The sequence below is a fragment of the Brugia malayi genome (genome assembly GCF_000002995.4).
Source record: "Brugia malayi strain FR3 genome assembly, contig: Bm_v4_ChrX_scaffold_001, whole genome shotgun sequence".
NCBI lineage: Eukaryota > Metazoa > Nematoda > Chromadorea > Rhabditida > Onchocercidae > Brugia > Brugia malayi.
The window spans coordinates 11883758-11897591 of NW_025062479.1; the positions used below are offsets into that span (position 1 = coordinate 11883758).

The 13834-nt window shown below is 33.4% G+C and overlaps 2 protein-coding genes across 3 annotated transcripts; one reads left to right on the plus strand and one right to left on the minus strand.

Annotated features, from left to right (window-relative positions):
- Positions 1 to 1463: 1463 nt before the first annotated feature.
- Positions 1464 to 8327, plus strand: Bm12605 (Uncharacterized protein; the record flags this gene model as incomplete). 2 transcript variants are annotated; one of them, XM_043074543.1, is made up of 21 exons in its annotated part: positions 1464 to 1587; positions 1898 to 2001; positions 2281 to 2351; positions 2596 to 2778; positions 2956 to 3138; positions 3685 to 3751; positions 3887 to 4048; positions 4324 to 4413; positions 4494 to 4663; positions 4851 to 5004; positions 5077 to 5218; positions 5351 to 5451; positions 5523 to 5621; positions 6026 to 6210; positions 6514 to 6607; positions 6681 to 6911; positions 7313 to 7415; positions 7552 to 7666; positions 7758 to 7848; positions 8008 to 8171; positions 8273 to 8327. In XM_043074543.1, 21 exons carry the CDS (start codon positions 1464 to 1466, stop codon positions 8325 to 8327), a joined length of 2688 nt encoding a protein of 895 aa, XP_042930477.1. The 2 variants fall into 2 exon arrangements, with proteins under 2 accessions (XP_042930477.1, XP_001897716.2); XM_001897681.2 differs by lacking the exons at positions 2596 to 2778; positions 2956 to 3138; positions 3685 to 3751; ... (13 more) ...; positions 8008 to 8171; positions 8273 to 8327 and having other exon boundaries at positions 2281 to 2355.
- A 1228-nt stretch (positions 8328 to 9555) lies between these two features.
- Bma-map-1 (Uncharacterized protein) lies at positions 9556 to 12223 on the minus strand (the record flags this gene model as incomplete). Its single annotated transcript, XM_001897679.1, has 9 exons — positions 9556 to 9690; positions 9796 to 9908; positions 10083 to 10120; positions 10231 to 10336; positions 10462 to 10596; positions 10720 to 10820; positions 10970 to 11136; positions 11409 to 11633; positions 12077 to 12223. 9 exons carry the CDS (start codon positions 12221 to 12223, stop codon positions 9556 to 9558), a joined length of 1167 nt encoding a protein of 388 aa, XP_001897714.1.
- Between the last annotated feature and the right edge of the window lie 1611 nt (positions 12224 to 13834).

Below are 13834 nucleotides of genomic sequence, written 5' to 3' on the forward strand. Positions count from 1 at the left end.
CTTGTTTGCTAACTTGTTCAGTCAAAAGGACAAGACTAACAATTGGAGTACGACTTATTACAACAGCATAATACAATACTGCATCTATTATTTGGTATTTTTTTTACATTAGTTTTACCATTACTTTTTATGCAATCAAATTACATATGTCGTATATCTGGCAATATTTATCATTCCGATTGAACTATTAGTATATATTGATTAAAGCAAATAATCCAAGTAAATCTGGTCCACACCTTTTCTACCTCTTCTTACTGTTTTTAATACTCTAAATAAGAGATGAATTAAAAAAAAAAAAACGAAATGTATGTCATAACTTGTTTTATTTTAGAAAACATGTAGCTCACATGTGATACCATCATATTTAATGATATACATGCGCCGTAATTACATCATATTTGATAATACGACAAACTGATATACGACATGTTTAACTACTACCACAATATACATTGTGTCTGTTGGTAGATGATATTACGTAATATACATCACACTTTTCGAAAAACAAAGGTTAAGATAAGTTAGGAATTGGTAATCATACTAATGTAACTGCTGAGGTACATAAATGATGAGTGGTATATAAGAGTGCCTTATATTAATTGAATGGAAGAGAAGGAGGACGAAGAAAGGGGGAACCAGTTTTAGAATATCAATTTGAAGAAGGCCAAGAAATGACACGGTTACCGTTCTTCTTTCAACAGTTGTATCAAGAAAAACAGGACGGAAAGGGAAGGAAAGAAATAGAGGATAGTATTCGGAAATGTCAACTATATTACTGGAAAATACGGAACACTTTCGTTTACTTCATTCCTCCTAATCCCCACCAACAAGCAACAGTGGTGGACTGTTTATTTGTTGCATCCCTAAACACATTCATTTTTTTCTTCTTTTTCAGTTATAATCAGTATTACGCTAAGCTTGAATCCATGGTTTCAGCATAGCTCTAGGAAAAGGAGAGAGAGAGAGGAAGTAACGTAATGTCATGTTATAGAAATAACGTCTCTTGAAAAATGAAATGTAAACAAATGACGTCTCAATATGGCTCATACTATTAGTATTGCAACAGCTGAAGGTTTCAGTTTTAGCATTCTTTGACGAATAGTACTCGAGTAATCAGTTTAATTTACTTTAAAAAGAGGTGTCTAACTAGGATTGACAACTGTTTTGTTTCATCCCTATTTATTTTCTTCTGATTCAACATTCTATAATGAGAATGAAGAAATACTGCTGCCCTAGAATTACCGACTTTTGATTTAAACTTCCCGGCTTCCTTTGAGAACTTTTTGGCTTTTCATCATATTGATTTCATGCTGTTCTGTTATAAAAGTAGTAATGTATTCGATATTTGATGTTGTATTTCAAGTTTGATTATTTTAGATGTGGTCGCTTTTTTCAAATTGTTCTTCATATCTGTTGATTTTGTTTTCAGATTCGTTATTGTCTTATGATTGCTGCTTAAATTTATGCACGAATTAAGCCAGATCCCACATTTAAATGGAAATGTCAAGCAAATATGTGCTCGACTTGAACATGATCAAGCGTCCGATAGCGCTATCATCAAAGAACTTTCATCATGTAATAATATTAGTAAGTCAGGTTGTTATTACTTCAGGCTATATATATTTCACTGTGTAAATGCAAATCTACCAAGCAGCTACTAAGGTCGATACTAACTAGTCAATGAACTATTAACAATACCGAAATTTAATACAACATTCGAGTTTCAGGATTTGTCTCTAAATTCGTCTTGTCCTGTAACAGCTGACTTTGAATGATTCATTCATGATAAATTTGTGTTAAACCCATTTTGTTGAAATTAAAATCATGTCTACATTTGGCTAATGCAGTGCTTCCAATTTTTGATTGAAAATAAAGTTCAACTTCAAATATTTTTTAGTAGAACAGAGGAAAATACTTTTCGAAGGTAGTAAAATTATTAATGAACAAAATTCACCAAGAAGGAAACAGAAGCCCGCTGTAGCACGGAAACTATGGAAAGGCGTAAGTCATTTGAATGCCCGATTTAAATTAGTATAAACTTCACAGGTGACATCGTACTTGGGTTTGAAAGCAGTAATCAGAGAAGCTAACGTTGAACTGCAGTTTTGCTTTTTTAATATCATAAGTGCTAATCGTGATAGGAATTGAGGAATAATTAGCCCTCCACTTTTCTATTATTTTTTCTCTGTGATTTATCCACTCTTAAAATTAGAAAACCAGAAAAGAAAAAGAATTGTATTTGGCGAGACCTATATTTTCTAATTTAGCTTTATATTTCAGCCAACGCCTCTACTTCCTCCAATGAGTCCAGTGCACCGTGAAGATGGTTTTTTTCCCATTAATACTGCAAGGTAGCTTTTTTGCTGGTTTTTATGTAATAAATATTAGGATAATCCGGGATGATAGAGACTCATAGTTTTGGAGCTTCATAAATTCATATTTCGTATTTTTAAACCTGAATTTTATGTACAGAAGATCTTGTTTTCTAATTATGAAGATCACTTTTTATACCGGCTATATACTTTTCATCTTTTTGCTTCGAGTTTATTCTATAGTTTTCCATTTTCAGGATTTTTTTTTACTATCTTTCTTTAGATTACATAACGACAATCGCATAACTCCAGCAAGTTCAAGCATCGCTTCGGATTCCGATAGTCGGTGGCATCATGCGAAAGTGCGAAGTGCAGTTGCATTTTACGATGATTTAGTTGAAACCGGACTGATGGTGTCACCAACTGTTTTTCGTAGTCCAAGAGATTCATCACTTGACCAACAAATGTGTTATTTGAGTTGTTAATGCTTTTATCTTATTTTTGGCTTTGTAGGCAAGTTTGCGTGTTCGAGACAAAGTTTCGATTGTTTTGAAGAAAGGGCTGATGACATTAATGAAATAAGACCTGCATTTGATTGGTTTATCCGATGATTTGCAGTTTTTATAGTGTTGTAGCATTGCAGTTCTATGAGGTCGTCGGTTATTTCGGATGGTTCTTGGATAGATTTCCAGCTTAGTAGTCCACTTTCTAGTGAAATAGAATCGTTGTGTTCGGAACAAAGTTTTGATTGTTCTGAAGAAAGAGCTGAAAATACAAATGAAAAAACTTTGATTGCGGAGAAAAATTTCGAATCAGATGTAACTTTGTAAGCTTTCTGCTTTTATAAAAAATTTACAGTCCCACGGTTTCTGCTGAAGATCGTATTGAAAATGTTATAGCAGAGTTGCAGTTTTTTTTTATTAGTGAGTAAATTTAGGTCATTTGACTTTAATTTGTTAACAGTTAGATTTATTCTGCACAACTGTACTTCAAAGATGTATTTTAGTATCTTAGTTTCGATGTACACAGTAATACTGTGGTTCTAGGAGTAACTTGCTTTAGTTTTATTTGTTAATAGGGATAGAACGGAATCTAGAAAATATTAATTTTCGGATAATTATTGGATGTAGTTGTAGTAGAAGACTTGAAAAATAGTGTTTCCAGAGAAGCTCGTTCATGATAGCCATTGTTGATTAAAATAATTTCGTTTTTATAATAATCATATAAGTTTTGTACATTCAATTTAGAAAATGAGCCAGAAATCGGATATAGATCAATGGCAAAATACGTTATGGCTTAACTTTATTTTTCCTTTCTTTTTTGTGTTGATATCCTCTCTAAACGTTTTAATGTTTTTCCCTCTTTCTTTCAGGACATCGAAAGATGTGATGGTGTATAGTTCGAATATTGCTGGCAATTCGAAAATACGGAAATCAAGGGTGATTTTGCACAAACGAGTCGTTCTGCCAATTTTTTTTTTTTTATCACAAACAAATTTAAATACTGCACATGTCAGATTCGTTTGGTAATTTTTTTTTTTTTTTTTTTTAAAAGTGAAAGCATGGGTATTTTAGAATCTGGAATCGAATTGCGAACTGTTGCTTTCTTGCGATTCTGAAGCTACGTCATCAAGGCCTAGTAGTGATGCTTACAGCTTAACTAATACGCTTTGTCGTACTAGCATAGTCAGCCCAACAATTATGGACACTGTCTACAACACCGGTTCTCAGGAAGAGGTTTCTTTTACAAAAAAATAAAAAAAAAATTGCGGCGGTAAGGTGGAAATAGAAGAAAAGATTACGGACGAATTTAGAATTAGAATATGATGAGGTGAATATCTTATTGGGAGATGTTTATTTGTAATTAGTACGAATAAAATGAGTATTTTTATTTTCTTTTGTTTTTTATTTTATTTATCCATAGAGATGGAAGTCAAGTCTCCACTGGAGATTTTGTGCAAAATGAAGTTATTCGAAAGTCATCATGAAAATGAATGAAGTGAGGATTATAGGATCAGAGATTAAAGAAGCTTCACTATGCTGCAGTCGAGATTTATACAGTTGAGAAAAAATTTGTTGAACAACTGGAACTTATTGCTGTGGTAAGTATTTAATATTTAGAGTTGACGAATACTATTTTTTACGAAGTACTTTTTTTTCTTTATCTATGATTATTTCTCAGAAATATCCTGAATTTTTGACAAAATATGGGAAGGAACTGGGGATCGATTTCTTAAAAACGCTACCAAATGGATATCCTCATTTGATCAATCGGATAGCTCAACAGCTTCTGATGGTTAAAGAAGCACATAAGTTTTTGTTGGAGAAAATTTCGTCGAAAATTGAGAATTGGTATTTTTTCTTTAAATAATAGTTATGACTTTTCCTCATTAGAAGAACATATGATCTGAGGCGATATAAGGAAAATCATTAAACAAAAAGCGTTCGAATAAGATTTTGCTGACTCTGGGTAGCGTTAAAAATTATTATGAAATATATTTTGGGAGTTTATATAATGATGAAAATTACATAATTCTAGGGATTCGAGAGTTCCAAGTATGGCAGAATGCTTAAAAAACGGTGCTGGCTTATTGAAATGCTGTCTACCTTACCTCAAAGAAAAGAGGAAGCATGTTGATGATTTCATCAGACTGCTTCAAGAAAATGAAGAATTAGCTCGGGCAACAACAAAGGTGAGCAGAATTGGGATATTTCGAAATGAATTACTGTTATTTAATACGTTTCTCTAGGTTTGCTGTTTTCAGTTCGAGGAAGAAGTAATGGGAAAAATATCTATAATTCAGCAACTTGATATTGTTCATCAAAATGTTGTGCGTTATACAATTTTACTAGAGGCATATAAAAAGCACCTAGTGCCTGAATCTGACGAATTGGGAGTATGTATGGGTTAGTTTCAGTTCGAAGCTTATCTTTGGCATTCCGAAAAACATTTTTTTTTTTCTGTTTTTAAGTGGCCTCACACATTCATACTACCGCTTTTAGTAAAGTTTCATAAAGGAGAAATTTTGTATTATTCAGATGCATTGGTGCAGTTATCAAAAGTATCAGAATTAGTTGATCGGCAGATTAGTCGAGCTGAATTGGAAAAACGTTTAATTGACTTGTATCGACAGCTTGAGGTATTTTTTTATGACTGAAGAGAAAAGTAGCCTAAATATTCAGTAGTTTGCATAAAAATTAAAATTTGCAGGGAAGGTTTAATGTTTTCGAAGCAAATCGTCACCTTTTATTTGAAGGCGAATTGATGAAACAGTCGCGGAAAGATTTACAGCCGCGTTATTTGATATTAGTATGTCCTTTTTTCCAAGAAAAAAGTGTTCATGATGTGGATTTTTCTAATTCGTTTTTTCTTTCAGTTTAAAAGATTCCATTAGGTAACAGAAAATTGCTTGTTAGAAAAGATATGTTATTTTATTGAGGATAACTGAAATCATTTCTTCTTGTAGAATATTGAGGCACATTGTCGTCTAATAGCGGTATTCTATTCAGGCTCTTAGTTATAAGATACATAATCATGAGGATATCTATTCGCAACTGGTTTGAAACACCAACATGAAATCTCAGTTCACATTTGCCAAACCATTAGGATAGCAAAGCTCATGAAAGTAGCAGATGTGAAAAAGACGTAATAAATCTATAATGTTATATTCTATAAAAATATCTAAGGTTCGGACAATTTTTGATGTATTGCAGTTCTCGGATGTGTTATTAATTTGTAAATATTCAAGAACACCTTCGCTTGGAACAGATGCCAATTTTCATTCTGAATTTTATAAATTTCTTGTTTCTCGGATTCGTGTTAAAGCAGAAGAACATGGCGAATACGAAACTCATTTCCAGTTGTACACCACACAGAAAAGTGCCGTTTTTATCGCAAAGTATGTTTTATTTTTTCTGAAGGTTTGTTCATTCCAGGCTCATTGTTTTGTTTATCACTAAAGCAGTTAGGTAAACTGTCACAAAATCTAATCTGCTCGTCGTAAAGGGCGAAAAACCATAACAGCTAAGCAGTGTAGAAGAAACAGGTACAACATGTCTGTTTCTTGTACAGGATGTTGTACTTCCACAGTAAGGAACTTGCATTGTTTGATTGATTTGTACTAATAATTTAATTCTTGAAACTTTTGACAAAAGAAAGAATGTAACATTTTAACAATGAAAGAATTTTGCTGGATCTTTAGAACGAAGCGAGAAAGAGATGATTGGGTGAAACGAATCAGCGAAGCAAAGATGGAGGCAAAAGAGCTTCGTCACATCAAAGCTGCAAGAAATAAGGTTATTCCTAGATGATTCATGTAAAGTTATTTGATATCTCTTTTACTCCTAATTTTCCTAATTTCATTTTTAGATCCTCAATGTTCGAGTAATGCATGTAGATGAGCCAACGGATGAATGCACATCGGATACGAAGACATCAAACAATGGATTAGATAATGGTATCTCACTGTCCATTACTGGGAAGCACAAGTATACACCATTATGGATACCTGATCCAAAAGCAACATCATGTATGATGGCTGGCTGCTCTACAAAATTCAACGTTCTGAATCGTCGCCATCATTGTCGTGAATGTGGATACGTTTGTTTTTTTATATTTTCCTGTTGGAGAAACAGTTTTCAATTTTGATTTTACAACTGCTATAAACCTTTAGGAGGAATAATTTTTTTTTTTTTTGATTTTATCAAGGAAATTTCACTTAAAATATGTTACAAAAAATATGTTATACAGAACTTGTATGTTGATATCACCTTGTACAATAATATGAGAAAAAATTTTTGACATATTAAATGACGTTATTGACCGAGAATTTTCATCGCGGATTACATTTTTTTTTTGTTTTGTTTTGAATAAGTGAAATTTTCATTTCGGATATAAAGTCGCTTTAAAGATTTTTTTCTAGTAAAAGTTTTGAATGTCACGAAAATTTTTGGATTTCGCTGGATCGATTTCCTAGTTAGTTGTTAAACATTCATTTACAGTTGATATGTCGTTCTTGTGTTGGTTATGCTCCAGTCAAAACTAGCAGTTACTATGTGCGCACCAAAGTTTGTCCAGAATGCTATGTTAAAATCACCAAAAAATGTTTGTTCAATACGATTTTTTTACCCATCTGAAAATTTGCATCTTCTATTATATTCTAGAAAGATTGAATTTGCTTTGAATAATTTCAAATTGCTTAATTTTTTGTTTTCCTAACATACACTAAATGTGATTTAAGGGAAAGGAGACTTAGGAAATACAACTTTCACAGCTCCGGAAAATGAATCACTTACTAAAACTAATGTTCCCAGTCGAAATGCCGAAGGAGTAGTATCTGGTACTGTATTTCTCAGGTTACTTTTTTTCACTCCGCATTAGATTCATTTCTGTTATAATGTATTACGATCATTTTCATGTTGCTAATGAATCTTTTATTCTTTTCAGGAATCAAAAAGGTGGTGAAAATGAAAAGTGGGGTCGGCTTACATCGCATGCAGATGGTGTCTTAGTGCTTTGCTTTTATGATGCGGAGTTTGTGAGTTTATGTAAATGCTTTGTAAATTATAATAGTCTTTTCCGATGAAAAAGATTTTTACGATGTCTCCAATTACAGAGAAAAAAGTGCTAATAACAGACAAAGGGGTCTTGCAGGGTAATTGAAGAATTTGTTAATTGAAAATTTATAACATTTGAGGATGTGGATCCTGTGGCGCGCTATGTTCTTATAGGATTTACACTTTGTGTTCAAGAATTAGATGATGGTGGTCGTTTGTTTGAGCTACGGCATGCTAATCAAGTGAACAAGAGTAGTTGTATTTCACTTCATTTTCGAGTTGCACATTCAGGAAGTGCTGAAAGGTTATTCATTTGGCGTTGATTATTAATATATTGTCGATTAAAGAGGTGTCCTGATATTTAAATTTCAAGTTTCAGGATTTTAATCTTCTATTCTATTTTAGGTGGTATAAGATGCTAAAGAGAGGGCTGGGAAATGGTATTACTATATATCCGTAACTGGTGGAGTTGGAGCTTCACTTCATACACTTTTTTATCAACTTCTATTGACACCTATTTTTATAGGTGTACCTTCGTCATCAACACTTATTTCTGTTCATTACTTATTTCTTTAGTGTTAGTATTTCAGCAATTATATGAGTTTAGTGCACAGAATTCGTGCATATATGCATATATTTTGTTCAACACATATTCCCATACTTTACAACACTTGCTGTATTTATAGACTCTATTTCAATTCCAAGAATTGTATTAACGTCTTAATAATTCGTTTAACCCAAGGATGAGTAGATAAGATATTACACGTTGTATGGATTTTATGAAAATAATAATGCAATAGATTTCATGAATGACATTTGGAATTCAAATTAGCGTTAGTTTCCAAAGTTTCGTTAAAAAATTTTTGATATATAAAATGCTCCGAGATCAGTGAAATCTTCAGTTCTGAGGGATGACGTTTGAAGGGCCGTGGTGGGGATGACTTAGCTAAATAGTGGTGTCATATAAAGGATAAACTTGTAACCATTCAATTGAGAAAAAAAAAAAAAAAAAAAAAAAAACCTTTCAAGGGGAAAACAAGAAACAAAGAATGAAGTGAGAGAGGAAAGATGTGATTCATTTATTTTACTCTTATATGTTGTTCTATACGGCTATAATATGTTCATATACATATATGCTCCTTTTGTAAACATTTTCTATTAATATCGTAACATGATGGACACTTCCTATAAGTTCCAATATAAAGAAATTAGCGCTAAGAGATCAAGAACATAGAATGATTTTAGGACTAACTTGGAATTGTACTGAGACAACTTGAATTATATCTCGTACGGAGAGAGGAAAGCAGATGAGAGTTAGGGAGTTACAACTTACTTTTCTTACTCACTTTTGTTTTAGATAAAATGTGGTACAGATTATAGGCCAATAAGACAGTTTCACAAGCAATGAATTTACAGTTAGCGTCACAACTGTGACACCGAGACAAGGCTTCAAATCAAATTCCGAGATGTTTATTTCTCACGTATCAGTACTGCGGGGCTAAATATAACTGGTAAAAAGAAAATACTAAAATAAGGTCACAAATGATCATTAAATACCAGCAATGAATGTGTATTTTCAATTGGAGAAGAGATGAAATCATGGTTTCGTAAAATCTGTCTAATGCAGCAAAAATTTCTTCGATATATCGAAGTGAAAAAGAAGGTGGAGAGGTGGGAAGCTACGTAACCTAATTTGAGGAATAACTTTTTTCTAGCTGATCCATAAACCAGGGGCGGCCTGTGTTTCGAGCTGTTAACACGTCACATCCGGACTCAGTCACCAACAATGTCTGTTCGAATTGTGCCGAGGGCTTCCCATCACTCTAAACTAGTCAAATAATTACCACAATGAAACTCATTTAATCTTCTAAAATCCGGAAAATTTACTTCATCTCGATATTAGAGAAAAAATACTGTAGAAAACGCACAGTGACGGCAGTCCAATTGTCCGGCCAACGTTCGTTGTTATGTCCACCAGCGTTAACCATTGGCTCGATGGTAAATGTATTGCCAGCCTTCATAACTCCTGTCACTTTGTTTTCTAGAAAAGATAACCAAAAAAGCTACTTGAAATAAAAGCGAATGACGTTTAGGTCAGACCCGGAAATCATTCACCATTGTTTTTAATATTTGGAAAATGTTCGCTTGTTTTTGATTAAGAGAATAGAAATGAAATCTTAAACACGAAGATAAATGAATAAAACCAAAGCATTACTTGCATAATGTGGCACATTCGGAAGAGTGTGGAAAAGCCTGAAACAGTGGTCAATAGGAGACAAACTATTGAAAAATATCGAGACTTCGGAATTTATTCTAAATGAAAAGTACCAAAAGAGTTCAAAAAAAAAGAGGTGCCCAAAAACCTGTGAATTCCGTGTCCACAATATGATTTAACAACCGATAAGCCATGCGCATTTGCATGTTTTTGGATAACATTGCCAATTTCACGGAAACGCACACCCGGACGAACTGAAGTAATTAAGCGTTTAACAGCTTCCATTTAAATCCATAAAACGGTGTTTTTGATGAGAAAAAAAAAAGTCTAGTGCAAATTCTACATGTGCGAAAAACCACTTTTAGATAGCTATAATCACCGAGATCAATAGCATGCTGCAAGCATTCATATGTAACTTTCACCAGTTTCCTCGTATCTTCCTTAACCCTATCACCGATCAGAAATGTTTCGTTTAGATCGCCATGAAAGCCACGATGATATACTGTCACATCAACTGAAAATTATGTTCATTTAGCATTTACTACCAATCACTTCATGCTGCAAAATCAAAAAGCATTAGGACGCGTCTGAAGATTAACTGAATAAAAAAAGGAGTAGCAATTACACTAAAAAGTACCATTGCAAATATCGCCATTTTCAAGTTTTCGCATATCTGGGATCCCATGACAAATGACTTCATTAACTGATGTACAAACACTCTTCGGAAACTGATGATATCTAAATAACTCTGAATGGTACAATTCTAAACAGCTTAATTTTGATTTGATAATAAATCTTGAAGTATGATATCCATCATGACAACTTAGTGTGCATGCATGGAAGTTACCTGAAGTAATAAATAAGTTATAATTAAACTAAAATCCTACCCGAGAGGAGAAGGGTAACAGTCTCTTTCGATACAAGCTTCATGCACAACAGCATCGATGTGATCTGTGGTAATACCAGGTTCACAAACTCGAGCCGCTTCATCCAGCACTTCCCTAGCCAGTTTACAAACTGTTCTCATGCAATCTATTTCATTATCATCGAGAACCTGAAATGCTCAATTTCATACTTATTCCTAAACAATATGGTATTAGCTCTTCAAAATGATGTCCTTTTTCACACAGTAAATTCAGTTTTTTAATAAAATATTACGATTTTGAGCCTCAAATTTTTACTCGTTGTCAAAACTTCTAAAAACTCAGAAATTAATTCGATTATTTTAAATCGATGCTTAGTCTTACAAAATGAACTACAGAAGAAAAAGCTTGCAAAACGACAAAATTGAAAAAACCTTCCACTTTTTAGCATTATTGAATTAACCTTAATCTCATTAATATTTCTTGCAAGTTGTTCGGCTTCCGAAATCCCATCTGCACGGAATGCATAATCAGGTTTTGCGATAGTATTTGGAACCCCGCGCTTCTGCCCCATTGGTGCTGGACGTAACAACCCGGTAAAGTGATAATAAGGCCATGGATTGTATTGTTCCGAAGTACATGCTAAGTGGATCAATTTATGAAATGCCCAGCTATTTTTGAAACATGCCTGGAAAAATGAACCTATTCGATTAATGTTTAGTTTCAGAAAATTTGATAAATAATAAAAAATGTAAAAAATAAGTAAGTCTACAGCTCGAACTGGACGGCAGGCTACCAAGAGACTAGTATATTGATGAATTCATGACGTGACCATACTTTTGTATAGTTTCTACATCTGTTTCGGGAAGTACCTCAAAATGTCAATCATATCGAAATCCATTTTTTGGTAAAACTTTCTGAGATCCGAATACAACAATGACGATATCCAGCATCTCCCTAATGGCTTCATCCGTAATCTATTTATCATACTCTCCTAATTCTGGCCAACACCGGAAAATACTCTAAATACCCATCCTCCTCATTATTTTTGAACATTACCTTCAGTTTAAAGTGAAATTCCTCTGGAACGTGACGAACTATTATAGGTCCGAACTGAATAATAATACTAACCTGGGAGCAAAAGTAGGAATCCTTCAATTTCAGTTCGATGCACGTAGGGCAACGCAACCTGGCTGTGTTGCTGCACTCCGATGCGCTGCACAAAATACCATTCATCGGCTGGTCGCCGCCTCCCAATACGCCTATTGATGAATGCATCGCGGAAGCGCAATGACGAAAACCAGCAAAACTCGACCAATTATTTGCTCGCTCATACCTTTGATGAAACTTATTACGTATCACGTGCTTTTTGACGATTACGGATGAGAGCAGAATACATTTCACTGATGCAATCTCTTCTAGCTGTTGGTGAAATTATTCTATCCAACAAGTTTAGTTTCCAAGAATATAACAGGTGCAAGGTGCACGGTGAGGAGTTAAATATAAAAACAGGGATTCAAGCAAACAAACCTATCGTAGTACCATTTAAAGACACTGAAACATGATCTATATATGGCATTATTGCTAAGGATAATTTGCACAATTAAAGTATTAAGTCAGAAATCTCGAGGAATGTTGGCATCATTTGGGGAACAGAGAAAATTTAAAGCAGAAAACTTGAAACGGGTGATCTTGAAATCACTTAATAAGAAATTTCATGTGAGAAAAATATTAATGTCTAAAATCTTTAGAAAAATTTTCCTGACCTTTTGACCTTTGACTTATTAGTGAACTTTGGGTATTTTTGGGATTACAAAATGAAGCGGAATGAGTCAGTAATCCCGAGGGTTGTTGGTACCGTCTAAGGGCAACATTTGTACATCGTAGAATTCCGGAATGTTCTGCCCTTAAAACATAAATGAATCATTTAAGGAAAAACCTCACACTATCCATTCCGTACCATCTATGAAAAAAGAGGGAATAGTTATTGAACTAAATTCACCCATATTTGATAAATTGAAAATTTAAATATTTCTGTTTCCTACCTAGCTATATACATTTTTTTCCAAAAATTCCCATCTGGGCAATTTTCCCAAAAACCGTCATCCCGATGAAGTCCAGGAATCTCCTGCGCGTAATTCGGCTAATCACTATGGTCTCTTGTTTCACTTTCGAAATTTTATCTGAAAGCCTTTGGCTTCCTTTTTTATTCTCAGTCACTTTTTTTATGTTTCAATATAACTTGAATCATAACTAGGCATCCATTGGTGGAATCAGTTGTTGTTACTGAGTATTATTTCAGTCCGTCTAAAACTCAGGAATTATTTCATGGATTAATTTCTATCAAATATTTGCTGTTATACTCCTTATATATATATATATTCATTTCATTCCTATGTATATATATATATAAGGAAGAAATGAATGTTTGAAAGTATGACGGTTATTGCTTTTATATTTAGCATATTCCCACTTTCGTTTCCTTCACAGAACTTACACTTTTACATGTTTTTTTTTTCTTTTTTTTTTCGATTACCAAAATCATTTTCCAAATCTGATGTCACCCTTCCTTGTAGTTAAAAATACTCAAAACTATCGGAAACGGGGAGGGTCAAAGGTATGAATTACATCATATATTAAAGTGCATATATTTTGTTCGTAAACTATTTCGAATTTAAACCTGTAGATTATCATGAAGTATTCAGACGTAAAGTGTATTATTTTCAATATCACGAATTATCGTACCATGGAAATAGACTGAACGAATTATTTTTGTTTTTGTTTTGTTTCAAAAATCATCAAAAATACTTGGAAAATTGGGAAAAGATTAAAATTTCATACAAGCATACAAACACATATAAATAGGCATAAATATACGGAAGCGTAGCA